The sequence below is a fragment of the Leucopleurus acutus genome, assembly GCF_964270905.1.
Source record: "Leucopleurus acutus genome assembly, chromosome: 3".
In the NCBI taxonomy this organism is placed as follows: domain Eukaryota; kingdom Metazoa; phylum Chordata; class Mammalia; order Artiodactyla; family Delphinidae; genus Leucopleurus; species Leucopleurus acutus.
The window spans coordinates 1,605,243-1,632,071 of NC_139145.1; the positions used below are offsets into that span (position 1 = coordinate 1,605,243).

Genomic DNA, 26,829 nt, shown 5'->3' on the forward strand with positions numbered 1-26,829 from the left:
GTGTATTGAGTCATGTGTATGTGAGTAGGGACAGTTTTGCGTCTTCCTTCCTGGCCTTTATTCTGTGCATTCCTTTTTCCTGCCTGTGGTGCTGTCCAGGACCTGTGGTAGAAGGCTGAAGGTCCCTGCCCATCCCATCCTTGGGGAGCGCAGGATCGCACCGCCAGCTTGGTGCTGGCTGCGGGGGCCCTTGCCTTCTGTGCTAGGGGCCTCCCAAGGGAAAGCAGGTGTGCTGGACAAGAGCTCGCCAGCGGTGAAGGCGCTCACCCTGAAGGCCCAGGTGGAGAGGCTCTGATGACCATGGGGGCAGTGACTCCAGGGGCCCTTGGGTCTGAGGGAGCCGGGGGCTGGGGGGGATGACACACAGAAGCCAGCACTACTCAGCTGCTGTGGTGACTGTGAGCTTGGGCAGGTCTCGCAGGGAGGGGAGCCAGACCCCTGAGGTGGGAGCACCGGCCACCAGTGGCTAGGGCCAGTGCGTGTGTTTGGAGGGGCCTGGGGTCTGTACGATGGAGAAAAGTACCTGCTGCTGGGTGAGGCAGTTTCGCTGGATGACACAGGGACCCGGGCGGGCACAAGAGAGCCAGCTCTCCTTCCTCTCCAGACCTGTGGTCTCCTTGTGCCCCTCCTGGCAGAGCCCCAGGCACCAGCGGGCTTGTTGCTGAGATAGTAGCTCCACCACGACCCCATGCCCTTCATCAGGCGGAGGGTGGCTCTTTCCATTTCTGTTTACCTGGAAGTTTTTATGTGAATAGGAATTGAATTTCGTCGTGTGCGTTTTCTGCATCTGTTGAGGCGATCGTATGACTTTTTTCCTCTTTTATTCTCTTAATGAGGTAAATTACAGTGACTAGTTTGTTTTTGTCTTTGTTTTTGTTTTTGTTTTGGCCGTGCCACACGACACGTGAGATCTTAGTTTCTCAACCCGGGATCGAACCCATGCCCCCTGCAGTGTAAGCGCAGAGTCTTAACCACTGGACTGCCCGGGAAGTCCCTACAGTGACTAGTTTTAGAATGTTAAACAACTTTTCATTCCTGGGAGAAACTCTACTTGAATAAGATGTATTGCTGACTTCAGTTTACTAATATTTCTAAAGGATTTTTGTGTCTGTGTTTGTGAGGGATACGGGTCTGTAGATTTCCTTCCTTGCGATGACTTTATCTTTACAAGGCTTTGTCTTTCTCTGGTTTTGCTGTCAGGGTAACGTTGGCCTCATAAAGCTGAAAAGGATTAGTGTTACTTCTCCAGTGATTCATAGAATTCACCAGCGAAGCTACCTGGGCTTGGAGTTTCTTTGTGGGAGGTATTTGATTAGGAAGTCACGTTCTGTAATACGTATAGGGCTATTCAGATGTTCTGTTTCCTCTTCTGTCAGTTTTGGTAATTTGTGTCTTTCAGGGAATTTGTTCATTTCTCCCAAGTTGTTGAGTTTATTGACATGCCATTTTTCATAATATCCCTTAATTTCCTTTTATTCTCTGTAAGTTCTGTAGTGATGACTCTTCTTTCACAACTTTTCTCAAGATTGTATCAGGATCCAATCAGGGTTACACCTTGGGATTGGTGGATATATTTTTGTCTTTCAGTCCGCAGGTTCCCCCTCCATCTCTTTTTTTCCCTTGCACTGTTTTTTTGTTTTTTGGGATCTTAGTTCCCCAACCAGGCATTGAACCCAGGCCCTTGGAAGTGAAAGCTCTGAGTGCTAACCACTGTCCTGGCCCACCAGGGAATTCCCTCAGTGTGTTTGTTGAAGAAGCCCCGTTGTTTGTCTTGGAATTAGTTAATTCTTCAAATAATAGTTCCCTTTCATTTCTGGTCGATACGTTGCTTTTCAGACTCCCTGATTTGAGCTGATTTGATTTCCTAGACCCTGTAACACATTAAGTCCATTTAGCTCCCAATGGACAACATTGTTGGAACTTGAAGCAACGTAATACTTGTGTAATTCATAAGGACAGCATCATTGTAATGATGGCATTGTAAAGTTCACAGCCTTTGTGTTTTTTTGTTTTTTTGTTTTTTTTGCGGTACATGGGCCTCTCACTGCTGTGGCCTCTCCCGTTGCAGAGCACAGGCTCCGGACGGGCAGGCCCAGCGGCCATGGCTCACGGGCCCAGCCGCTCCGCGGCATGTGGGATCTTCCCAGACAGGGTCACGAACCCGTGTCCCCTGCATCGGCAGGCGGACTCTCAACCACTGCGCCACCAGAGAAGCCCCACAGCCTTTGTTTTGAAGTAACACCTCCCTTCACTCTTTCACATTTTGAGTTGGGTAACGAGGATGTTTTGTTTTTGTATTTGTAGAGTAAACAGTGTTTAAGAACAGTGTTGAGAGTAAAAAATAGAGCACTAATACTAGTTTTCTTTGTGTTTCAGGTGGGTCTGTGAAGAAATCCCAGATCTCAAGCTCGCTATGGAGAATTATGTTTTAATCGACTACGACACCAAAAGGTAAGCCGGGTTCTGCCTGGACTGCGTCTCCACTTGGGACGGGCTCAGCGTGTGTGGACACAGCCTATAATTAGATCTTCCTCGATGCTGCAGGCTGATGGGAAAGTTCCTTTTAGAGTTTCCTTTCAGAGCCAGCATTGAGTTATTTTGGTAGGAAATGTTTATCCAATATTGGCAGAGGCTGTCAGAGTGAGGACATAATTGGACACTGCACGTTGCAGCAACTGGGATTGGTGTGTGTGTGAAACTACCCCAAGTTAGGAGTCACTCTTCACGGCAGGCAGCTGCCAGCGCCGGCGGCCTGGCCTGGGGAGCCTTGGTCCCTGCCCAGCTCTGGTCAAGGTCTCACTTGGCTTTGGCCACGTCTAGCAGTTTCCTACAGCCACATCCTGGGTCTCCAAGGAGAGTCCTCTGGGTGGGGAAGGGCGAGGCCGTGTCTGGAATGCCTGCCTGGAATTTTTTTTGTTTTTCTTTGAGAAACACTCCTGCCTGTCTCTGTCCTTGGCAGGCTCGAGGTGGCACGCAGGCTCGGGCTTAAGTAGCTGCTTATGGCAGAGAACGCGGCCCCGAGGCGCCCTCGAGCCCCGCACAGGCCCTGCTGCCAGGCCTGCTCACGTGGGCTCACTTCTGTGTTTGGAGAACTTGTGGTCCTGGCCGGCCTTCCCAGCCTCAGTCAGCCCCTGGTCCCACCCCCTTGCCTCCCCCTCCTCCCCGTTCAGTCATCAGCACTTGCTGTTGTGACAAGAGGCCACCCGTGCTGGCCCCTGGTCCAGAGCAGCCAGACCCCCGCAGCATCGGCACAGGTGGCCGCACGGCCTTGCGCGGCCAGCGCATCCATGGGTCCTGACCCCTGATGAGGACGCCTCCTGCCCCTGGGGTGAGGGCGCCTGTGGCCGCTGACCTTGAATGATGGTCTCGAGAGCCGTGCAACTCACGTCTCGTGATGGTTGAGTGCCGTGGGCCTGGCCTAGAGCAGCTGGGGTGCTTAAAGGCGCTTTTGGTGCAAGGTGCTTGCAGGTGGGGGTTTGGTGTTCTTCCCTCCGTGTTCAGCCAGTTGAGGAAAGACTGGAAGGACGTGGGGCTGGGAGAGGGCAGGGGGCCGTCTGACGGTGCCCACCCCAGGGACCCGTGTGACCTCAGGGTCTGTGACAGCAGGGCCGGCGCAGAGAGCCGAGCTCCTCTGTCTGGTGGATCCCGGCAGGGATCAGGGTGCCCAGGTTCCCCTGAGCTTCCGTGTTGCTCATCCTCCCAGAAAAGGTCTCTTCCAGGGTGTAGCCAGAGGCTTTGAAGGAGGTGTAGAAGTCAGAACACAAGGAAGTGAGGTTGTGAACTAGTGCATTGTTTTCTCCCTGAGGCCCGCGTAGGAAGACAGGAGCTGGAGATGGACTGGCCATCGCGTCCACCCTTCCATTTCGAAGAGTGGGTGCCTGGGGCCAGGGACGGGCGTGTCACTCACAGACACTGCACTCGGGTGGCTGCTGGGCCATGCTCCCTGGGACCCCGCGGCCCAGTGCTGGGCCGGACCCCTCGCGCCTGTGCACGTGGTTAGCTCCCCCGGAATGTGGGTTTCCTGCCTTGTTGCGGCATGTCAGCCTGCTCCCAGCGTGTTGGAACCGCGTATCCCTCGCTGTGTGTCTGTGTGTGAGTTTCACAGGCTTCAGCCGCGCCTGCTCTTTCCTGCTCGAGATCTCTGGCTTTTCAGCTGCAGCTGCCATTCTAGGAAACCGAACTTGCCGTATGGTTACAGGTCCCAGTTGAATTCTTTTCCTTCTGTTAGGAAGGAAGGAAGGCGCACTTCAATTCCCAGAGCCCTTCCAGGGCCAGGGTCGTGGGCCGGGGGGTCTCGAAGATGCAGGTGGGGAGGGGCTGCGGGGGGTGCTCCCTGCACCCCTGTATGCGTCCTTGGGTTCCCCGGGGTCCTGGCATCTCACTGGGGAGCAGCCGTCTTGCTGCCCTGCCTGTGGGGGCGTTGGACGAGCCCTCGAGTGACAGCCCCTCCCCTGTGCAGCGCAGGCACCAGGCACAGCCCCTCACTGCAGGCGTCGGGCAGGTCATCCTCCGCGGGGCCATCCCAGGCAGCCCCCGCCCCATCTCTCAATGCCAGTGGTGACAACCACAAATGGCCCCACATACCGCTCCGGGGGTACCCCTGGGTTAGGGGGTTCCATTGAAAATTCATTCCCTTGGTGTTTGGGAGAACCTAGTCTTGTTAAAAACTCCCGACAACTCCCTCGTTAAGTGTCTAACACAGGCTGCTTATATCTGTGAAAGTGTCAGAAACTTAAACAGGTGTAATAAACAGAAGTGCTGTCGGCGTGAGGGGGGAGGTGCTGACCCTACTCTCTGCAGAGCCGGGGTGTCGGCCGTCGTCCCCTTCCACCCGACCAGCAGAGTGGGAGCCCTTTCTGCCTGAGCGTGGCCCTCAGCACCCCGGCTGTCCCCCCACCCACTCAAGTTAGGCCAAGGGGTAAACATGGAGGCCCCCCCACCCCCGACTAGGACAGGGAAGGGGCGGCCCAGCCGTGGGGCGGTGGGACTTCATTGCATCCACGGGTTGGGGGTGAGGCGGCCTTGGTCCCGCCCGCCTCTCTCTGCTGTGGTAGCCCTTTCCCTACCCAAGGCCTGCAGGGCACCGCTGCCCGAGGCTTTGACCCGTGAGCCGACCCCTCCGCCCTGGTCTCGAGGCCCCATGATGCCGCGCTGGTCTCGAGGCCCCATGATGCCCCTGGGACCTCTGCCCCCTCCCATGAGGCCCGGTGGCTTGTTCCGAGCTCGGCAGTGGCCAGCGGCTATCACCTACCTCTTTCAGCTTCGAAAGCATGCAGAGGCTCTGTGACAAGTACAACCGGGCCATCGACAGCATCCACCAGCTGGTATGTGGCCTTCACCCGCCCCTCGGGCCCGCCTCCTCCTCCAGGTCCACGCTGTGCTTCAGGACCCTGTTGTCTGTCGAGTCTCCTGGGTGCTTCAACCCGGCCCCTGAGGCCCTGGGAGTGCAGAGCCTGCAGCACCCCAGGGCGTTGGACCCTGTAGTGGGTAGGAGGTGGGGAACCGCAGCCGCTGTGATGCAGACGGTCGGGACTGAGCGGCCTCATTACTTCCAAAGGGGTCCCGGGCCCTGGTGTGCCCCCCGGGGGGCCATGGCAGGCGGGCGGGTGACAGGGAGCCTCCCTGGGGCTTCTCCGTCCTTCACCCACCCCTCGGGCACTCTGGGCGCTGGGACAGACCAGCTAGGAGAGGGGAGCTATGCTGGGGAGCTCACACTGCTTGGGTCCAGGGGTGCACACGTGTGCACACGTATCCCTGCACGGGTACATGCATGCATGCAGGTTCATACTACACACATCCACACACAGGCTCACACACATGCTCCCGCACACATGAGTCACCATTGGGGGCAGCGGCACGGCCGGCGGGGTGGGGCCCAGGTGGACCAACTGGCGCCCCCTGTGCCGCAGTGGAAGGGCACCACGCAGCCCATGAAGCTGAACACGCGGCCGTCCACGGGGCTCCTGCGCCACATCCTGCAGCAGGTCTACAACCACTCGGTGACCGACCCCGAGAAACTTAACAACTATGAGCCCTTCTCCCCGGAGGTGTACGGGGAGACTTCCTTCGACCTGGTCGCCCAGATGATCGACGAGATCAAGATGACCGAAGACGACCTGTTTGTGGACCTGGGTAGCGGTGAGTGTGGGCCACGCCCATGTGCCCGCCGGGAGGGGTCCGGGGCAAGTGCTAGGCGGTGGGGGGGGCCCTGACCCTGCAGTCCTGAGTCAGCACACCCCTCTCCCCACCCGGCAGGCCGCAAACCAAGCCCGCCTTTCCGGTGCCCAGAAAGCTGCCCCTTCACTCCTGCTAAGCCAGCCTGAGAAGGTCCGTGGGCTCCGCCCAGCCGCCAGCGCTGAGCTGCGGCTCTGCTTCTCGCCCCCCCCACCCCCCCCACCCCCGGCCTGCTCCTGCTGAGAGGAGAGCCCTGCTCCCTGTGCCCCCAGGCCTCGTGGCCGCACTCCCTCCTGCTCCCTCCCGGGCCTGGGGCTGCTCCTGGCTCTTGGCCCACAGGTGGCCCCAGGGACCACCGAGGCAGACCAGCCGCCACCTTGCTGGCGGTCCCTCCCCTTTCCCGCACTCACCAGCCCAAGCGGCCCCTCTGCTTGCTCACGGGGTGTCCTTCCGCACAGAGTCGAGACTCCTGGGGGTAGGGCCTGGCAGGCACACACGTGGCACACCGTGCTGCCTGAGTAAGCATTGGGCTGACTGGTTCCTGGTGGGACCCATGAGGTCACGGGCTGATGGGGGGCTGTCCGGCATGTTGTTGGGCGGCTCCATCAGGAACCCCCAGCACAGCCTGCTGGGGCATTTCTGCCATCCCAGGTGACCTGCTCACAGACCCGAAAGTCCCGTCTCAGCCGGGCAGGGGCCCTGCAGATGGGGACGAAGATGGCTTCTTACGTGGTGTCATCATCGGTTTAAGTCCTTTTTAAGTGTATGATTCATATTTTGATAAGAATGCACGTACTTCAAAGGTCATTTCTGTAAAAGCCTGTAAAACTCCCCTAGTGTCAAAAGGCTTATGATTTCTGAGAAGCGCCAGCCTCCTCAGGCCGAGCTCTCCACGCCTTCCCCCTGTCCCCTGGGAGGGACCGCTCGTCCTCTCCCCTGTTTACCCCGTGTTTCTGAATAGAGGTTTGTTTTCATCATTGGAGTACATTCTATTCAAAATGGGAAGTCAAGGGGCTCCTGACACTTTATTTAAAGTACAACTGATCTAAGTTCAAGGAGAGACCATTTAAAAAGCTTCCTTTTGTCGTGAAGGCTAAATGCCTGCAGACTCTGCCTGCGTCCTGCTGGTGTGTGTGTGCAGTGCGGGGCTCTCCCGCCCCCTCTCTGAGCCCGCTTCAGACTCAGCTGAGGATGCGAACTGGCCATGTAGTGGAACAGTGGTGTGTCCGGGTCGGGCGGGAGCCTTCCCGAGGGGTTCCTGAGTTCCACATAGCTGGGTCTGTGTCTGGACAGTTAATGCCATGTGGGGCCGTGGACCAAGGACGGATTCTGGTTGAGGGGCTGTGGAGTGTTGTCCTTGGATGATGAAGTGAAACCCAGATGGCTGTCCCCTGGTGGCGGCTCAGCCCATGGCCTGGGGCATTTGAACACATTCTGTGACCTCGGAGAGCGCTCGGGCACCTTCGCTGAGAGCCCGTGGCCTCTGCCTGGTGACCTTGTGGCCATGGCCCCAGTGGCTGGGGTGTGGCCTCTGTCACAGTGCACATCTGACACCTGCTGCTGTCTCTCTCTCTCTCTCTCTCTCTCTCTCTCTCTCTCTCTCTCTCTCTCTCTGAAGGAGTGGGCCAGGTTGTGCTGCAGGTCGCTGCGGCTACCAACTGCAAACATCACTATGGTGTCGAGAAAGCTGACATCCCGGCCAAGTACGCGGAGGTGAGCGCTTCTGGGCTCCGGGCATGGTTGCATCTGTTGCTTTTCTTTCTAACCTTGGTTTGTGGTGGCCTGTGGGGCAAGGGCGTGGCCTGTACCGGGGGTCAAGGGAAGGGGAGTTCCCCCAGCACCGTGGGGTCAGCTGGCATCACCCTTGTGCCGGCGTCTGCCTGGGGGGCGGCAGGGTCTGGGGAGAGCACACGTCTGAGCGGTGTCATCCCCACAGGAACGTGTTTAGAGTTGTGGTTCGCACGCCCGCTGACTCGGGTTCCCTGTGGTTGGGAGCCTTTGCCAGGAACCCCGGAGCGGGCGGGCGAGGGGAGGAAGGGGGATTGGGGAGCCGTGGGTGCCATCCCAGCTGCCTGGTTCCTGATGGGCTGTCTGGTTTGGCTCCCTTGCAGACCATGGACCGAGAGTTCAGGAAGTGGATGAAATGGTATGGAAAAAAGCATGCAGAATACACAGTGAGTGCCACCGCTCCATGCCCCGTGGCTGCTGGTGCAGTGCCTGCCCTGAGCCTCCGCCCCCGGGGGCGGGGGCAGCTACCCCACCCGGAGCCCCCTCCCCACCGCTTTCCACCCTCTGCCGGACACTCTCATCCTCCCTCCTGGGGGCCCTTGCAGGCGCTCAGAGAACAGAGGTGGCCCACGTGGTGTTTCTCTTCCTCAGCCCCCCAGGCACTGTCAAGGCCTCAGAGCACCGGCTCTTTCAGAGGCAGCGCCCCTCCCGGGTTGGCACGTGGGGGCGGCAGGGGGCGGGCGAGGCGGCCTCTGCCCCGTCCGCGGGCCGGCTGAGGGCATCTTTCTCCTGCTTGCCCCCCGCAGCAGCGTGGGGCCCAGCGGATGAGTCCCCCGGCTGTCCCGGTGCCGCCTGCCCCTCTGCCCCTCACTCAGCATCGCTCAGCCCGGCCTTTCGACGCCGAGGTTCCTCGGGTCTCGCTCCTGGATCCTGGACGCTCTGGCCTCTCTCTCTGCTCCTCCTACCCAGGGTGTCCGCGTCCGCATCCTCGGCTCGAGTGCGTTTCTGTGCTCAAGGCTTCATCAGTCTTTCTGCCAGGTTTCGGTTGCCTGTGGACGCACGGCCGCCATGCAGCCACCATCCCCTGGGCCGCTGCTGGGGCATCGCAGGGGGCGGGGTCCGCAACTGGATCTTCACCACACCCACCACTTCCCATCTCACGCCCCCCAGGTCACTTAGACCCCAGCTGGCTGCGACGTGGTCCTGACGCCCCCTCCTGGAGTTCCTTGCCGTGCTCGCTGCTCTCCCTGCGCCGTCCTGCGGGCAGGGTTGTGGGGCCAGAGTCGGCATCCCTGTCGCCTCAGGGACCCAGAGTGGGTCATGTAATTGTAGGTGGGAGGCGGATGGGGGCGCAGGAAAGGGGGCTCCAGGCTCTTAGAACAGCCTAGCCATTTCTCCTTTCATGGGTCGTGCCCTCGGTGTCGTGTTTAAAAAAGCCAAGCCTCAGCTCACCTAGATTTACCCTCACGGTATCGTATAGGAGTTCTGTGGCTGTGCGTTTTGCCTGTAGGTTCGTGGTTTCTTTCTGGTTACTTCTTGCGGAGGGCGTGAGGTCTGCGTCTACATTCATTTCTCCGTGTGCAGACATCCAGCTGCCCCGCCCTGTCTGCTGCAGGGCTGCCTCTCTCTGTTGAGCCGTCTTTGTTGATTCGTCCGAGGCCAGTGGCCGCTCCGCTCCGTCCCACGCTCTCCCCGTGTGCTCTCTCAGTGGCACCGCAGTGTCTTGACAGCTGCGTCTTCGTGAGAGTCAGTCCTGAACCGCGTGGCATCGGGCCTCCAGCCTCGTTCTCCTCCTTCAGTGATGTGCTGGCCACTCTGGGGGGTTTGGACTTGACTTTTGTCTGCGCTGTGCTGACGTGCATCCATACCCTCATCCTGCAACCTTCCTGTAGTTACTGTGTTAGTTCCAGGGTTGTCGTCGTTTTCGTTGACCCTTTTGGATTTTCTACATAGACGATACCATCACCTTTGAACAAAGGCACTTTTATGTCTTCTTTCCCAGTCGGTACCCTTTCCTTTTCTTGTCTTACTGCATTAGCCGGGGCTTTTACTGTGGTGTTGAGGAGCAGGGATGAGAGGGCACATCCTTTTCTTGCGCCTGACCTCAGCAGGAAAGCCTCGAGCTTCTCACCATGGATGTGATGTTAGCTTTGGGATTTTTCTGTGGACGTTCTTTTTAAAGTTGACGCGGTTCACCTCTGTTCTTATTTTTGTTCCAGAAATCTTTATTGTGAATGGGTACTGGGTTTTGTTAAAGCTGCTTTTGCATTGTGTGATTTTCCTCTTTGGCCTGTTGAGGGGACAGAGTACAAAGGCTGATGTACTTCCATGCCCGGGGCAAGTCCCGCCTGGCCCTGGGGTATAGCTCCTATTTTGTTGAGGGTATTTGCAGCCAAGAGGGATGCTGGTCTGTAGTTTTCCTTTCTCGTGATGCCTGGCTTTGGTATCAGGTGGTGTGGCCTCGTGGTGTGAGCTCGGCTGTGCCCTCTCTGCCTCTGCTCTGCTGTTCTTGGACCAGGACTTGCATATCTACAGGCTGGGCCCAGCTCCCCTCCCCTTCTTCCTGGTGGGATTTCTTGCACGACACTCTCCCCTCAGTGAAAAGCGAGGGGTGTATCCTCTGGCCTCCTGTGTCCCTCCTGCACCTGAAGTCCTCTGGTGTTCGTTGCTCAGGCTGAGGGCAGTCAGTCCAGTTGGTTTCTGTTTCCAGGAAACTTCTTCCTGCCCAGTCCCTAGATCCACTGGCATGCTGCTAAGAGTTCCTGGATGGTTTACCATTTTCCTAAGACCTTATGACCTCCTAAAACATAGGTTTTTAAATTTAACAAGTGCCTCCTGCTTCTGGTGAGAGGGCCAAGCAGTTCAATCCCCTAGCGTAGAAGTCTACATCGACACAGGCCCCAGGGGTGCCCCGACGGATCCGCGAGCAGCCCTCGCTGCTTTATACGGAGTGTGGTTCTAGCTGTTAGTACAATCCCCGCGACTGGAGGGAGAGGCGGGGGTGAGGCTGGTGGGCTGCCCGCCCCGGCGGGTCACCTCTCCTCCCTTCCTCCCCTCGTCACCTTTGGGCGGCAGCGCCTGGCCTGGTGGGTGTTTGGGGGTCAGTGGCACGTCAGCTGGCTCATTGGCGGGGCTCCCTGTGTGTAAACCTTCTCGCTCTTTGGCCTCGTGAGGTCCAGGGCGCTTGTCAGTTGCCCTTGCTCTGTGGCCTCGCGAGGTGGCTGTGAGCAGAACTCGGCTCAGAGGACTCTTGGTTGTGGCCTTGGCGGCCGTGTCCGGAGCAGCAGCCAGCTGTGCCTCTGGCGTCCACGTGGCCCTGCTCCAGGAGGGTGTGGCGACAGCCCCTGCCCAACGCCTGGATTTGGCAGGAGCTTGCCGGCTGGGTCTGGAAAGGTGCCCTCACTGCGGCTCTCTGTGGCTGGGAGCAGGTGCCCTGGTTGGCAGGCAGGTTCCTGCCCCTGTCACTTAGTAACTGAGGGGAACAAAGCCAGCAGGAGCCTCTGAGCCCAGCGTGTTTCCTGGCGTCTGAGCCGCCTCTTCAGTCCCTGCCCGGCCCTGCAGCCCACAGCTTTCCTCCTGTCGGAGGCCCTGGGCCCTCCCTACGCCCGGCTTCTGCCTGTGTCTGTCACACCTCTGGGCGCCCCCTCTGCCTGGCGACAGCCGGGTGACCCCGTGCTGTCGGCCCCTGGCAGTGGGCCTGGCACACAGGTTTCCCTTGCCTGGGGCGGTGGCGGCCTCACAGAAGTGCCATGTGGGGAGGTGCCCCCGACCAGGTCCCCAGGCAGGCGGTGGCAGCCCCTGTGCCTTTGCGGGCTGGGGTCCGTTCTTCTCTCTTATGCTCGTGTGCGTTTCTCCACACTGGAGGTCTTGGTTATCTTGGGGCCAGTCACGGGTCCTTGGTGGGGGTGACATCTTCCTGGCACGGTTAACTCTGGCACACTGGCCCCAGCAACACAGAGCCGACTCGGCCAGTCTGTGTCAAGAGGCGAATGGCAGCGGGGCCGGGACAGTGGCCGTTTTCTTGCCTTGAACATGAGGCCACAACAGAGCAGTGTTGCTGTGGCTTGGATGGGTGAGCCCCCATGGAGAGAGAAGCCACATCAGGACGAGCCTGCGGGACCCCAGGACGCAGCAGACGTCGTCCTCACATTGTGGTTTATTCAGAGACAGGATGGAGCAAAACCAGCAGAGGGAAGAGGCGTAGGGTGGGTCCAGGGGACCAGGCGCAAGCTTCCAGACTCTATAGGAAGCGCTTCACTCCCCCAAACGAGACGTGACAGCACGAGCAAGGTGCGCGCCCCAGGGAGGCTCACAAGACCCAGTGCCCGGGGGCTGTGGTCTGCTCTCTTGGCCACAGAGACCCAGCCCAGGGTTCTCACTGGGGGCCGGTCAGCCGAGACCCCAGACTCCGGGAGGAGAGCAGGTGCCCGTGTGGACCCCGTGTTTTCCCAGAGAGTGTGTGGACAGGGAGCCCCCGAGGTCGGGTTCCAGACACCGAGCGCGCTTCCCAGGACACGGCCTCAGGCCTGCAGCTTGAGTGTTTTCCTGTGCGGCATCGTAAGGACTTTGGACTTGGGTCAGTGCCCCGAGCCTGCCGGGCTGTGCGCAGGGAACCGTGGCAGCCTCACGAGGGGAGAGGACCCAGCGAGCAGACGCGGACGTCTGGGACGTAGACCTCCCACAGCACCCGGGTGTTTTAGGACGGCCATCTCCCTTCTGCCCTGCGGGGCTCGGCCCCTCATGCCCCTGGGTGACTCCTGTGTGCTGGAGGGCGCCGGACGTGGCAGCTGCTCTGCCTGGGCGCCGTGGCACTCACAGGCTCCTACGCTTGGGGTCTTCCCTCCTGCCCATCCCCAGACAGACTCAGGGGCCAGCCCTGCTGGGCGGCGCTGCCCCATCGCTGCCTGGAGGGCCTCCGGTCACCTGGTGGCTTGTGGGGTGCAGATGGGGGCCGCCAGCAGCCACCTCCACCCTCCCCCAGAGACGCTCTGTCTGTGGGGCCGCCTGTCCTGGACGTTTCCCATCAATGGAATCACACACCGTGTGTCCTTCTGTGTCTGGCTTCTCTCACTGAGCATCGTGTTCTCAGGGTCCGTCCACGTTGCAGCGAGTGTCGGGTCTTCACCCCTTTTTATAGCTGGGTGATGCTCCCATGTGTGGAGGGACCACAGGGTGTTTATCTGTTCACGTTCATGATGGACACGTGGGTTCCCACCTTTGCTGCTGCGGACGGGTGTGCAGGTTTTCCTGTGGAGGTCTGTTTTCATTTCTCTGGGGTGGACACCCAGGAGTGGGATGATAGCCTTTTTTTGAAGAATTATAAAGCCAGATTTCTTGGTTTGTTAAATGGTACAGTTCTGGGCAGTTAGGTTAATAAGGTCTGAGTTGTCTCAGGCAGACTTTGGCCTTGAGGCACAATGAGATTAGTCGGCTAACAAAGATAGTGGTCAGAGCAGTGCTGAGGGCGTAAGGACAGCCCTGCTGCCCAGGAGACAGGCGAGGTGGTGCAGGAGAGCTGAGCCCTTGCCGCGTGTGCTCTGTCCAGCACGGCCGCCTCGGGGCGCCCCCTGCTGGCCCTGCATGGGCATGGCGTGGTCTCGGCCTCTCCCCGCCGTCCCCTTGTGGGAGCCTGGCCCCAATGCCACCGCCCCGCCGCGGCCTCCCCACTCAGGGCCTCTGCTCATTCCATCTCTTCTTTGGGGGGCAGGCAGGGGTGGGGTGCAGAGGCGAGCGAGACCCCTGAGTGATGGGCTATCCCTCTTTTCTCCTTTCAGCTGGAGAGAGGAGATTTCCTCTCGGAGGAGTGGAGAGAGCGGATCGCCAACACGAGGTACGGCCGGGCCAGAGTGAGGCTGCAAGGGCCGCGGGGGCCTGCTGGGCAAGGCAGGATGGCACGGGGTGGCACAGCTCCCCATCCCCCCCCACCCCGGGTCGCTCCCCCTCCCCGGGGGTCATCCCAGCAGGCAGGGGCTGGAGAGTGCAGGGAGGGCCCGGAGAGTGCGGGGAGGGCCCGGGCTCAGTGCAGGTTCCTGCTCTTGGGCCTCCCCGGGATGGACGGTAGCACCGTGGCAAGCAGTCTCCAGGCCGACACCGCCGCGTGTCCTGAGCTTGCCGGCAGCTCTGCCTCCATGGCTCCTTCCCTTGTCCTGCCCAGGCCTGGGGCCGGGGAGCGGGCTGGACCCCGCGCTTGCGCACCTGGCGGCAGCAGTGGCAGCACCTGTGGAGCGCGAGGTGCTCGTGTGGCTCAGTGGGGGTGGCCGGGCCTTGGTGACTGCGGGGCGGGCGTGTCACTCTCTCAGCTCTCTGGCGGGGGTCGGGTCACACCATTTCCCTTCAACCTCGTGGTCTGGCCTCCCCCCCTTCTTTCTGCATGTGCTCGCTGCATGGCGCCCCGAGGCCCCACCACTGGGTTCCATGCGGGCAGGTAGGGAGCAGGCGTCCCTCGTTCACAAAGGCCTGTCCTCGTCTCGCTCTCCTGTGAGAATGTCTCACCTGATTTGGGCACGCCGTCCCCCTTTTCTTGAGGGGACTGTGCTGACCCCGTGGGTGTCCCCATCAGATCAGATGGGGTCGGGGGACTCTGGAGCAGCTGCCGTGGGGGCCTCTCCCATGGGGGGCATCCAGCAGCTGTGGCCCGGCAAGGAAGAGCTCGCCCAGAGCACCGCGAGGCTCCGAGGCCGGGCTCTGCCAGGGCCCCCAGACGGTGTCCCCCAGACGGCGAGCGCCCTAGGCGCTTTGCTTCCTGTTGGAGGTGTCCCCGCCCTGACGAGCTCCTCTGCGCTCAGGGGTCTTCATCCTGGCTTCTGCGGGCCTCAGGGAGCTTCCTTGTTTCCTCTCGGGTGACTCTAGTTCGGGCAGCCCAGGGTCTGTCCTGGCTTACCCCCTCTACCCACCTTGGCCACCTTGAGGCCCTGGCGTGCAGCCTCCCCAGGCTCCGTCCCAGAGCAGGGACCCCTCCAGGCCGGCCCCACTCCCTGTCATAGCCTCCCCAGCTCGCCGCTCTCATCAGGGCTCTGCCCGTCGGCCCCAACCTGAACCGCACCGCATCTGGGTTTCTTTCCAAGCAGTCGGCAGCGAGAGAGCTTGGCTTACACCTTCAGTGCTTCTCCTACTGCCCGTGGCCATCCTCACCCCGGTCAGATCTTCCGTTACTGTCCTAGTCCCGAGATTCCAGTCAAGTGGCGTGGAATGGCAGACAGCATGCTGCTGCCCATCACGTGCATATGGGGAAGGGATCCCTGGTGGGGGTCCTCCGTGGGGGCAGGAGCCGGCGGGCAGAGGAGGGGACAGGTTGGGGGCCTGTGCAGGCAGCAGCCTCCCACCACCCGGTGGGCGTCTTCAGGCAGCGCTTCTTCGGGCCGTCGGGTGCCAGAGAACGTTTGAGAAACGGGAGAGGATGGGCCAGGCCCTGCCTCGGAAGAACTTGGCGCTGGGCCCCCGGGTGGTAGTGCAGCTTGATGGGTCTGTGCTGCTTTCCTGCCCGGGTGTTCTCGCACCTCTCTGCCCAGGTGGCGCTCGAGCTGCCCGCTTTCCAACCCCGGGTCACCGGAGGGGCAGGCGGGGCAGCCTGTTGCCCTAGGCCTGTGTCCGTGCATGCCTTCCCAAGGAAGCCAGGGGTCTGCTTGTCGCAGTGCCTGTGTTCACGGCACCCAGGGTGGCAGTCACAGCCTCTGGGCCCTGGCACCCGTCCCCAGGCTGGGCGGAGGTGGTGCGGGCAGAGGCGGTAGGCGGCGTGGGCGCGGCGGCTCTGTGTGTGTGTGCAAGTAGAGCCTCCTTTCACTCAACTGGAATATTATTTTGCAGTGTTATATTTGTGAATAACTTTGCCTTTGGTCCTGAGGTGGATCACCAGCTGAAGGAGCGGTTCGCAAACATGAAGGAAGGTAACGGACTCTCCCCCACCCCCCACCCCCACCCCGTGCATCCCGCGTCTGCGCCTGCTCGGGGCTCTGCAGCTGTGGCCCTGATTGCAGGTGGTGGGGTCCGGACTGGCGTTGGGATCGGCCCTGGTGGGAAGGCCTCAGGCAGCGGGTCCCGTCCATGGTGGTTCTTACCGTCACCTAGGTTGTGGGAGGGTGCCTCACAGCTCAGCGTGTGTGGTGGAATAGACCCGACGCCTCCCCCGCTCAGGCCTCAGCTTGCAGCTGCCGGAAGGACTGGGGCGGGGGCCAGATTAGCAGGGGAGCTGCAGGCTGTCTGGTTCGTTCGGTTGTGGAGACAGGGAGTGACTTCTTAGTTCAAGGACGTCCTGCCTTCTCCTAAAGGATTCTTCACGGTGTATGGGAAACTGAAACTTGATTGGGTGTCCCCACGCGATCTGGAACCCTAACTTGGGGCGCTGAGGGCACGGCGGTTCCCCTGGCCAGCCCCTGCGGCCTTTGCTGGTCGGGTCTTTCCCGTACTTGGACCCGGGCTGCCTGGCTAGCGCCGCTCCCGCTGCTTCCCCTTCCCCCTCACACTCGGTCCCCGGGCCAGTCGAGACCCGGACGCCGGAGGGGACCTCACCCTTCTTGTGTCCAAGTAGGAGGGGCGTGTTCTCCCGTGCTTATGAAAGCGTTTAGACTCACAGGTTACCTTGGACGACGGGAGCTCCTGGTGTCTGAGCAGACTCTCCTCTCCTCAGGAACGCGGGCAGGGGTTGTTAGGTCTTCTTGTGTCCCGAGTTCCTCCCTCTGGTGTGGTGAGCCTGAGCAGGGTGGTCCCCAAGTGAGATCCCTCCAGGCCACTGAAGGTGCAGGGAGGGAGCTGCGTCGAGGTCTCGGCTTAGCCACCAGAGTGGGTCGCGCCTGCCCAGGCCCAGCAGCACACATGAGGTGTCCCTCAGCTGTGCTTGGGGCATCCTCGTGCACATGGAGCATCAGACCGATGCAGACACCTGGGTGGGAGCCTTCTACACAGCTGGGAGCTGACCAGTTTCTTTGAACCTAGTTTGTGTTCTCGTGCCCGCCCCTGGGTCCCGTGGTGAGTTGCGCTTAGGCTCAGAGTGGGAGAGCAGGTCCGGTGTGTTCCAGGAAGAGGAGACGGAGGAGTGGCTGCTTCTTCAGGCCGTCCTCCCCAGTCCGCCTCCCTCAGAAAGCTGGGCACTTTCTGTCCCAGCACCATCGATGGTCCTGACAAGCAGGACAGCAGTGGGGGACCCATGCAGGGCCCACATTTCCCCTTGTCCTGTGCCCTCGCGCCTGCTTCTCACCTGCTGCTTTGTTTCTTCCCCGTGGGGAGGCCGGTAGCTTCCCATTTGTGGTGAACACTCAGGATGACGGCGGCTCCGTCTGTGCCCTGTGACGCGCTCTGCTCCAGGAGCGTGGTGGTCATCCCACCGCTGGTGGAGTCGCGGGCTTCTTTCCCTGGACGTCCAGTCGCACACGGCCGGGCTCTGGTCCTCGGCCGGGGGCTGTCGCCACCCGTGTGAGAACTCCAGCCTCGGGTGCCCATCCTTCTCGGGGTCCTCCTGGCAGGACGGGACCAGTCTCCCGGGCCCCCCGTGGGCTATGACCTCAGCGTGAGGTCGGATATGCTGCCCCACATGCCCACGGCCCCGCTGGGCTCTGCCCGCTCCCCTTCCTGGGGCCTGGCCGGGGATGCAGCCCTGACAGTGTGTCCCCATGCTTCTCCAGTCGTGACATGAGATGGCAGGAGTCACCTGTCCTGCAGGGAGGTCTCCAGAAAGCGTCTTCATCCTTGGGCTCATGAGGGTGGCTTCTCCGGCCGCTGCTGCTGCCCCAATTCCCACGTCAGGTCTTCCCTGATGTGCCGCAGGAGCCCCGGCAGGGCAGATGTGCTGCGCTCTGTCCTGCCCGCCCCCGCACTGCTCCCTGTCCCCGCAGCTGCGGGGAGGCCCCCATGCCATCCTGATCTCTGTGGCCAGGAGAGAGAAACGGGGTGTGTCCCCCAAGTTTTGTTATGAAACATTTCAAGCAAACAGGAGAGGGGAAAGGATCACCCAGCATGGACGCAGAGAGTTTCCAGCTGCCCTCAGCACCGCCGGCTGGGTGTGTGTTTGCGTGTGTGCGTGTGCAGGTGAGCATGAGCCTGAGCGTGTGGCAGGGTCACTCCTGATGGTTTTGTGGGAACGAGCGCCCTGCCCGGGCCCCTCTCCTGAGCACTCGGCGCCCATCCCTGCGCCCCACCCAGAAGAGGAGCGTGGATTCCTGCTCTGCCAGCTGCCACAGGCACCTCTTGGGCTGTGCAGTCCCGACTCTCTAGCCTTAGGGCCTCGGGTCGTGGCCCCTCCATCTTTGTGGACGCGGCCCGCTGGGCATCGGGCCTCATTGTCTCGTGGGATGTCGCCCGTTCTTCACTCATCCCTCGTGGTCATCTTGACCTTGCCCTCCGCACCCCGTGTCCCACCTGAGTGCCTGGGTGTTGCACGCGGCCGGCTCGGGGCCCCTGGTGACATGCCCACAGAAGTCCCCTCAGGTTACCTGTTGTCCCGGAAGCCTTGCAGGGGACACATTCCTAATTTGAGCGTCCTCCCTTCGACACTCTTCAGGTGCGCCCAGGGGACCCCCTCAGCCTCTGGCTGCTGTGACTTTGCTGTCACAACCAGCCGACTGCCCAAACTCGCCCCTGGCCAGCCCGGGACCTGGCATCGCTGCCTCCTCGGGGTGGGGGGCGCCCAGAGGCCAGGCTGGGGCTCGGGGAGCCGTGAGCGCATGCGCGAGCAGAGGGCTCATCCTGACTGCTTCAGTTTACTCACCACGCGTTTTCTTTGACTTCTATATTTGGTTCTGTATTTCCTACGCTGGAACGTTCTGGTGTATTACGTTTCCTGACAGTGTTTCATACAGGATGGGGGAAGCGTCTGTAACCTGAGGGTGACATCATCAATCATGGTGATCTCACTGCAGGAGGCTGCGAGTCCTTGTGGTTCTTTTCCCTACAATGACTGCACACGTGCCGGGAGTTAATTGGAAAAACTTTTCTGTGCAGCTGTTCCCGACCTGACCCTTCCGCATTCTGTCTGTGTGGGGTTAGGGCCCGGTTCTGCCTTAGGTTCTGTCTGTTCCTGTGGATCAGGACCCAGTTCTCCCTCAGGTTCTGTTTGTGTGGAGTCTGGGCCTGTTCTCTCTGAGGTCCTGTTTCCCTGGAGTCGGGCCTCGTCCTGCCTCAGGTTCTGTCTGTGTGTGTGGATCAAGACCTGGTTCTCCCTCAGGTTCTGTTGGTTCTGTGTTAGGGCCTGGTCCAGCCTTAGGTTCTGTCTGTGTGTCCGGACCCGCTTCTCCCTCAGGTTCTGTCTGTCTCTGGGGTCAGGGCTGGTTCTGGTCCGGGCCTGGTGTGGGTGTGGCGCATCTAGACAGCACAGAAGTTGTAGAGGGGGTGCCCAGCGGGCCCCACGACGAGACCCAGGGGACTGTGAGGCCCTGAGCACGTCTTGCAGGAAAGCAAATCGTGAGACGGGTCGGAGCCCTCAGGCGCCGCTTTCTTTGCTTTTAGCTGTGAGGTTAGCTCAGGACTCCCAGTCCCTCGGCTTTTCTGTGTTCAGAGGGCTGGTTTCTCTGGAGGCTTTTGCATCCTGGTGCTCTAAGCTTCACCACACTCTTGCTCGTATCGCGCACTGGTGTCCCCACGGCCAGCACTGGTCCCTCTCTGTGTTTTAGGTGGCAGAATTGTGTCCTCGAAGCCCTTTGCACCTCTGAACTTCAGAATAAACAGTAGAAACTTGAGTGGTAAGAGCTCTCGTGTTGCCGAGTTCTTAACACACGTAATTATGAGCACCTGCCATGGGTTAAAGCGGGGCCACCCGCCAGCAGTGGTGACGGCGGGGGGCGTCCCGGGTGCTGTGGGATGTGGAGCGGTGGCCGCACTCACTCCATGCGGGAGGCCCCCAGTTGTGACAACCGCAGACATCCCCAGACGTGGCCCTGGGCAGGACTGTGGCGCCGGGGCCCAAGGGAGCAGTGACAAGGACAAGCAGCGGTGTGTGCGAGCCCGCGGGGTGGCAGGACCCTCAGGCGCTGGGCGTCCTTGCGGCTGCCTGGTTGCCACATTGGCCCCCACGGGCCTTTGGAGCCCGCCCTGTGCGCTTATCGCCCTTGTCCTTGGCCAGGTGCCTGGGTGCGGGGAGGGCCGTGGGCACCTCCCCAGCTGGCAGTTGGGACACGCCTGGGACCTGAGCCCCGCCATACCCCTCCCCCTGGTGCCCTGGCAACCCCTGACCCCTGCGCCCTGTTGTGCGCAGACATCGGCACCATCATGCGCGTCGTGGAGCTGTCGCCTCTAAAAGGCTCGGTGTCGTGGACGGGGAAGCCGGTGTCTTACTACCTGCACACCATCGACCGCACCATAGTGAGTGGCACCCCGACCCGCCTCTCAGCGCTTACCGCGCCCGTCACTGCCTGACGTCGGTGGGTCTGGGGTGTGGCTCTTGTCCTGACGGGGTTTTCCATTGCTAATGAGACGTTTTCTTTTCCTTTTCCACTTTTAGCTTGAAAACTATTTTTCTAGTCTGAAAAATCCAAAACTCAGGGTAAGTTTGTGTATTTGTCCTTGATCTCTAAGCTGACCAGGGCCCGAGGCATCCCGAGTGGCCGGGCGTGGGCCTGGGCGCTGGGGCCCCCTGGCTGCGGCGGCCACGTCTTGAGCAGCTGCACCCTGGCCATGTTTCTTGAGAGATTTGGGGGGAGATAGGTTGGAGTTACAGCCTTTCAAAATGTCCTGCGGCCTCATGCTCATCACTTTGTCTCTGAACCTCGTGGGACGTCTGTCCCAGTGACTTTCTCTTTGGAGGCTCAGACAAGCACGTGAGCCCTGAAGGAGCCCCCCGCCCAGGCCCTTCCTGCCGTACTAGGGCCTCTGGGTCAGGGCATGGTGATGGCCACCCCCACCTGGAGACAGAGGACGGCCTTGAGGGTGGCCCTGTCCTCCCTCCTGTTGCCGTGGGTGTCCCGCAGCCCTCGCCTGTGGACAGCGTGCCCCTCGGTGGGGAAGTGGTTGTGGGGACCTTGGGACCACCCGCCGCGGGGGTGGCCAGGCCAGGCCGTCCGGGGGCCCACTGGGTTCCCAGCAGAGACTGGGTGTGGGGTGTGTGTACCTCGCTTTCCCCCAGGGCCAGGGCTGCAGGGCCCCTGCAGGCAGGAGGGTCTCCGCGGTGCCCGCGGTTCAGAGGACAAGCCCCCCGCTTACTCCCCAGGAGGAACAAGAGGCAGCTCGGCGCCGGCAGCAGCGGGAGAACAAGAGCAACACGACCACCCCCACCAAGGTGCCCGAGAGCAAGACGTCCATGCCCGCCGACACCCCCATGGTGAGCGCCCCGCCTCCGGCCAGATGGGGCGGCCCCGGTCTCGGAGGAGGGAGCCAGGCTGCCCCCGGGAGCCCACATCGCCGGCTGGTCCCTCATGTGGTCTTCTGCTAGGACTCTGGTGCTGAGGAAGAGAAAGCCGGGGCGACCACTGTCAAGAAGCCATCTCCCTCCAAGGCCCGGAAGAAGAAGCTGAACAAGAAGGGCCGGAAGATGGCCGGCCGGAAGCGTGGACGTCCCAAGAAGATGAGCACCGCCAACCCCGAGCGCAAGCCCAAGAAGACCCAGAGCGCACTGGACCTGCTGCACGCCCAGACTGTGTCGCGGGCGGCGTCACCCTCGCCGCAGGGTGAGTGCCTCCTCGCCCCCGCCCTGCTGTGCTCTGGGGTCCCGGGGAGCCTCACCGCTGTCCCTTTTCCTGCTGGCCCGGGCAGAAGCCACTGCGACAGCGTCTGCGCTGAGTACTCGGAGATGGGGGTGGGGGGGCTCCAGCTCCAGAGCCTCCCGAGGGCTCTCCAGGGGTCCCGTGCAGAAGCCCCGCTCAGGCAGGGCGAAGTGCCGTGGTTTGGGGTCTGGTGGCGGCTTGGCTGGGCAGCTGGGGCGTCGCGCAGGGCCTGGCGTCTAGAGAGCGTGACCCACTGTCTCCCCGCAGGCGCCCCCTACCAGCTACCTCCCAGCACGCAGCGACGCCCCCCTGAGCAGCTGCTGCTGGCGCCCGCCCCGCCTGCCCTACACCGGCTGCTAGGTGAGCCGCCCCAGGGGGGCGCGGGGGGAGGCCGGGCGGGCAGGGTGGCTTGTTCGCAGACCCCCTGGGAAACCCACGCTGCATGGCCAAGCGCACCACCCCCAGGGCTCAGGCTCAGTCCTGCCAGGGCACGCCTGGGCTTCGGGGTCAGCGGGGCCCGTGCGGCAGTCTGAGGCTGCAGTCCTGCCCCAGGGGAAGTGAGGCCACATCTGGGGGCATCATCACAACTGGAGGGGTGGCTCCTGGCGTCAAGAAGGTGGAGGCCAGGGATGCTGTTCCACCACCCACGGTGCCCAGGGTGCCCCGCAGAGAAGGACCCAGCCCCGTGTCTGCAGTGTCAGGGAGACCTGTCCGGGATGAGCCCGCTGCCCCGAGGGAGCAGGGCCCTGTCCTGCCGAGTCGAGCTCGTGCTCACGTGGCTGGGCTGCCTTGAGATGCCTCGTCCCTTCAGAAAGTGGATGAAGGAAACTCCTGTACAATTTTCTCAATTCAACATTGGTAGCATATGTTTACCGAGAAGACCGGCAGACTGGCTGACCGCAACCCATGTGTCCTTGGGGAGAACGAAAACGCGGGCTGGGGATGGCAGGAGCTGTGAGGGTCCCCACGTGGGCGCGAGCCCCACGTGGCGGCAGGACATGCTGAGGCAGTGTGGGGACACGGGCCCCGGCACGACAACGGCACCGTGCAACCCCAGCACCGCTCGGGCCCTGGGGAACCTGCGCGTCGTTCCCGAACTCCACCCGCCCCCGCCTCGAGCCTCAGCTGGAGGGTTTCTGAGTTAAAACCTTGTCTTGGCTCCCCTCGTAGAATCCTTCAAGATTCAGTACCTACAGTTCCTGGCGTACACAAAGACCCCTCAGTACAAGGCCAACCTGCAGCAGCTGCTGGACCAGGAGAAGGTGAGCCGCACGTGGTGCTGCCAGACCCAGCTGCCCTTACCTACGGGGTCTGATGGCCCCAGGGCCGCGGCTGGCCGGGCCCTGCTGCCCCGTTTGAGGCGTCCTCGTCTGGGGACAGTGTGCCCTGCAGCCTCGGTGGCGGAGCTGGGGTGGGGGGCTGTGAGGTGCGGCCGCCCTCATGCAGGCCTGGTGCGGGCACCCCAGCTTTCCTGAGGGCGGGAAGCGTCAGGCTCTGTGGCTCCTGGTAACGTGGTGCTACGTTCCGGGGTGAGGCCCGGATGGGGGTCTGGCCAACCTCCTCACGGGTGCGTGTCTGCCACCGTGTCCGCCAGGCGGGCTGCAAGTCGGGCGGGGTGCCCGTCCCGGGGGCCTCACGCTCATGGCCCTGCCCCGCAGGAGAAGAACGCCCGGTTGCTGGGCGCCGTGCAGCAGCTGTTCGGCCACTGCCAAGCTCAGAAGGAGGAGATCAAGAGGCTTTTCCAGCAGAAACTGGATGAGGTAGGCGCCCTGCCCTGGCCACCCTGAGGCCACGCAGACGGCCCTGGCGCGGGATGGAGGGCAGGCAGGGCCCAGGGCCCAGCCGGACGTCTGTCCAAGATCCAGAGGGACTGGTGCCCTCCTGGTGCTCTTCACCTTGAGTCTCCCTGATGGAGAGGCCCGGAGGTGGTCAGAGGGAGGCTTCCTGCCTCGCGATGCCCCGGCCCCCTGTGAGAGCCCCCCTTTGCCGTCGTTTGTCCTCAGCTGGGAGTGAAGGCGCTGACCTACAATGACCTGATCCAAGCGCAGAAGGAGATCTCGGCTCACAACCAGCAGCTGAGGGAGCAGACGGAGCAGCTGGAGAAGGGCAACCGGGAGCTGAGGAGCCAGAGCCTGCGGCTGGTGCGCTGGCGGGACTGGCGGTCTGCCCGAGGCGGGGCCCCCCAGGCCGGGCCGGGTCTCGGGACGGAGAGATGACCGAGGGCAGCCCCCGAGTCTGCGGCAGTGGGTCCTGGCAGCCCCCCGCCCCCCGTCCCCGTCCTCCCTCAGGATCCTTGCGGGGCGGGGCGTCCAGGGGCCTCCGACGCCTCACGGCTGCCCACCCATCCCCACAGCTCAAGGCACGGTGCGAGGAGCTGAAGCTGGACTGGTCCACGCTGTCCCTTGAGGGCCTGCTGAAGGAGAAGCAGGCCCTGAAGAGCCAGATCTCGGAGAAGCAGAGGCACTGCCTGGAGCTGCAGGTAGGAAGCCTGTTGGAGGCGGGGGGTGGGCTCCGGGCTTCAGCTGGGGCGCCGGGACCAGCGTCCTAGGCCCAGTCCCCGCCGCACCGCCCGGGCTTGCGAGCGCCTTGTTTCTGAGGCCGCCGGTGGCGGCCCTCGCTTGCACCATGAGAGCGGCTCATACTGACGAGGTGAGCAGAGGATGGTGCAGGAAGGAAGGACGGACAGATCAGCACGCAAGTGTGGGCTTTCCAGAAGCCCGTCTGCAGGCCGAGGCCTCCTACCACTTTGCGTCTCCCCAGCGAGGTTTCGTGATTTACGTGAAGCTTTCGCTGTTGCCCGGCCCTGGGGGCTCTTTCAGGGATGGGTTACTGCAGAATGGCACTGCAGTGAATTCCTCTGCACCGGGGGCTGCTCTGGAGGCTACGTCCCTAAAGACACGCGTCCCCCAAGTAGCCGTTGGAGCGGCTGTAGGTCCCGGGATACGGTGTTGCGCTGCCTCCTGTGGTGGCCCGGCCCTGCTGCCAGCCTGTGTGCAGGAGGAGTCTCAGGAGGCTGCGCGCTGGGCCCTTACGCTCCTGTGTCACCGAGAGGCGGCCCGAAGCTGTGGGCCCTTGATTCATTGTGGGGAGAGCCAAACGATGCCTCAGGCCCCAGTCCCCGGGGCCGATACCTTACCCTCGCGGTCACGGACAGCCACGGAGCCTGGGCCCCTCGCTTCCTCAGGCCGGCGCGTCTGCCCGTCACACTAGCCGGCCCATGTCCCTCTAGCCGGCCCACGTCCCTGTCGCTCTTGCAGGACCGTCCCTGCCAGTGAGGTGCTGGGCATGGGGCCTCTCAGGCCTGACGCCTCCTCTCGTCCCCCAGATCAGCATTGTGGAGCTGGAGAAGAGCCAGCGGCAGCAGGAGCTCCTGCAGCTGAAGTCCTGCGTGCCGCCCGACGACGCCCTGTCCCTGCACCTGCGCGGGAAGGGTGGCCTGGGCCGAGAGCCGGAGACCGAGCCCGGCCGGCCACACCTGGAGCTGGACTGTGCCAGGTTCTCCCTGCCCCACTTGAGCAACATGAGCCCGGAGCTGTCCATGAACGGCCACGCGGCCGGCTACGAGCTCTGCGGCGCGCTGAGCCGGCCCTCGCCCAAGCAGAACACCCCCCAGTACCTGGCCTCCCCCCTGGACCAGGAGGTCGTGCCCTGCACCCCGAACCACAGTGGCCGGCCGAGGCTCGAGAAGTTGTCCGGCCTGGCCCTGCCCGACTACACCAGGCTCTCCCCGGCCAAGCTGGTGCTGCGGCGCCACCTGAGCCAGGACCACACAGCCAACAGCAGGGCGACCGCCAGCGAGCTGCACTCACGGTGAGCTCGTGGTGGGGGGCCTTCTGAGCGGGGGATCGTCAGTTTGGAAGAGAATCTCGGGGGTTGTTAGGCCCAGGCGGCCAGCTCTGAACGCAAAATTGTGGCTCTGAGGGCTCCCCAGAAAATGACCGAGGACACGTCTCGTTTCCAGAGCTGAGCATGCCAAGGAGAACGGCCTCCCGTACCAGAGCCCCGGCATCGCCAACGGCATCAAACTGAGCCCACAGGACCCTCGGCCCTCGTCCCCTGCGGCCTTGCAGATGACGGGAGAGAAGGGCAGTGAGAAGGTGAGGCCACCGCTCTTGTGAAAGTGCCCACGCGTGGGGTGGAGTAGGGCTGAGAGGGAAGGTGGGAGGCTGCCTGGCCGCGCCCTAACCCTGGGGTGAGGCTGGAAGAGTGGGATTGTCTCTGGGGAGAGGAGAGGCCGGGTTGAGCAACAGGGGAAGGGAAAAGCCTGTTGCACTCCTGTGATGGGGTGTGTGCTGGGGCGATGGGTGGGGGCCCTGGCAGGTCGGGAGGATCGCTTTGGGGTGGGGTGACTTGTCACTGGTCGGAGGGCTGCTGTGTCCCTCGGGGCGGTGCTCAAGGCCCAGTTTCCTGGTCAGCGGGAGCAGGCTGGCCCGGTGGTGTGTCTGCAGGGTTTGAAGGAGCGCACCTACGCCAGCAGTGGGGAGGCCATCACCAGCCTGCCCGTCAGCATCCCGCTCAGCACCGTGCAGCCTAGCAAGCTGCCAGTCAGCATCCCTCTGGCCAGCGTGGTGCTGCCCAGCCGCGCCGAGAAGGTGGTGAGTGAGGCCCTCGGCCTGGAAGCCTGGCGTCCCCAGGCACCGTGTGTAGGCGCCAGGAGAGCCGGTGCTCTTGTTCTTTCCCCTCGAGGCCCAGAGCCTTCTTGTTCAATTGCACGTGGTTAAGTTTGGAGCTTACCGTGATGCCCGAGAAAAACAGAATGTCTGATGTCCACATTTAATTCCAGTAACGTTTTGCCACTTTTACTTTAGATCCTTTTAGTGAAAGGTGACGTGTGCAAACGGAGAGGGACTAAAACTTCCAGATTCTGTAGAAACTTCTCCCTTTCCTTCTAGTTCACATGTGCATTCAGCCTCACACGCATGGACTTGGAAATGACACTCTCCTGTGGAGTGGGCTGTTCGTGCTTATGGAGATGTCACTCACACACAACTCACGCACCTAAGGTGTTCGGTGCAGTGGGTTTTAGTACATTCACCAGTCGTGCAGCCATCTCTAGTTCCAGAACATTCCATACCCCCAAAAGGAAGCCCATCCCCACCAGCAGTCACCCCCATCCCCTCCCCAGCCCCTGACAACCAGGAGCCTACTGTCTGTCTCTGTGGATCTGCCTGTTCTGAACGTTTCCTGTCAGTGGAATCACAGACTGTGTGTCCTTCTGTGTCTGGCTTCTCTCACTGAGCATCGTGTTCTCAGGGTCCGTCCACGTGGTAGCGAGTGTCAGGGCTTCTCTCCTTTTCATGGCTGA

At 61.9% G+C, this 26,829-nt stretch overlaps 1 protein-coding gene across 1 annotated transcript in view; it reads left to right on the forward strand.

Annotated features, from left to right (window-relative positions):
• DOT1L (DOT1 like histone lysine methyltransferase) overlaps window positions 1–26,829 on the forward strand; it is a gene marked incomplete at its 3' end in the record, with an annotated part of 53,074 nt that overhangs the window by 18,969 nt on the left and 7,276 nt on the right. Inside the window, exons 3-22 of the mRNA XM_082835773.1 lie at window positions 2,377–2,451; window positions 5,261–5,324; window positions 5,910–6,138; window positions 7,793–7,887; window positions 8,286–8,348; window positions 13,677–13,732; window positions 15,706–15,785; window positions 19,500–19,568; window positions 20,081–20,187; window positions 20,327–20,368; window positions 21,032–21,142; window positions 21,254–21,488; window positions 21,765–21,884; window positions 22,695–22,786; window positions 23,183–23,284; window positions 23,528–23,665; window positions 23,878–24,003; window positions 24,850–25,334; window positions 25,486–25,621; window positions 25,973–26,119. Of these exons, the coding sequence (XP_082691899.1) occupies window positions 2,377–2,451; window positions 5,261–5,324; window positions 5,910–6,138; window positions 7,793–7,887; window positions 8,286–8,348; window positions 13,677–13,732; window positions 15,706–15,785; window positions 19,500–19,568; window positions 20,081–20,187; window positions 20,327–20,368; window positions 21,032–21,142; window positions 21,254–21,488; window positions 21,765–21,884; window positions 22,695–22,786; window positions 23,183–23,284; window positions 23,528–23,665; window positions 23,878–24,003; window positions 24,850–25,334; window positions 25,486–25,621; window positions 25,973–26,119 (2,572 nt within the window). The remainder of the gene's footprint in view (window positions 1–2,376; window positions 2,452–5,260; window positions 5,325–5,909; window positions 6,139–7,792; window positions 7,888–8,285; window positions 8,349–13,676; window positions 13,733–15,705; window positions 15,786–19,499; window positions 19,569–20,080; window positions 20,188–20,326; window positions 20,369–21,031; window positions 21,143–21,253; window positions 21,489–21,764; window positions 21,885–22,694; window positions 22,787–23,182; window positions 23,285–23,527; window positions 23,666–23,877; window positions 24,004–24,849; window positions 25,335–25,485; window positions 25,622–25,972; window positions 26,120–26,829) is intronic.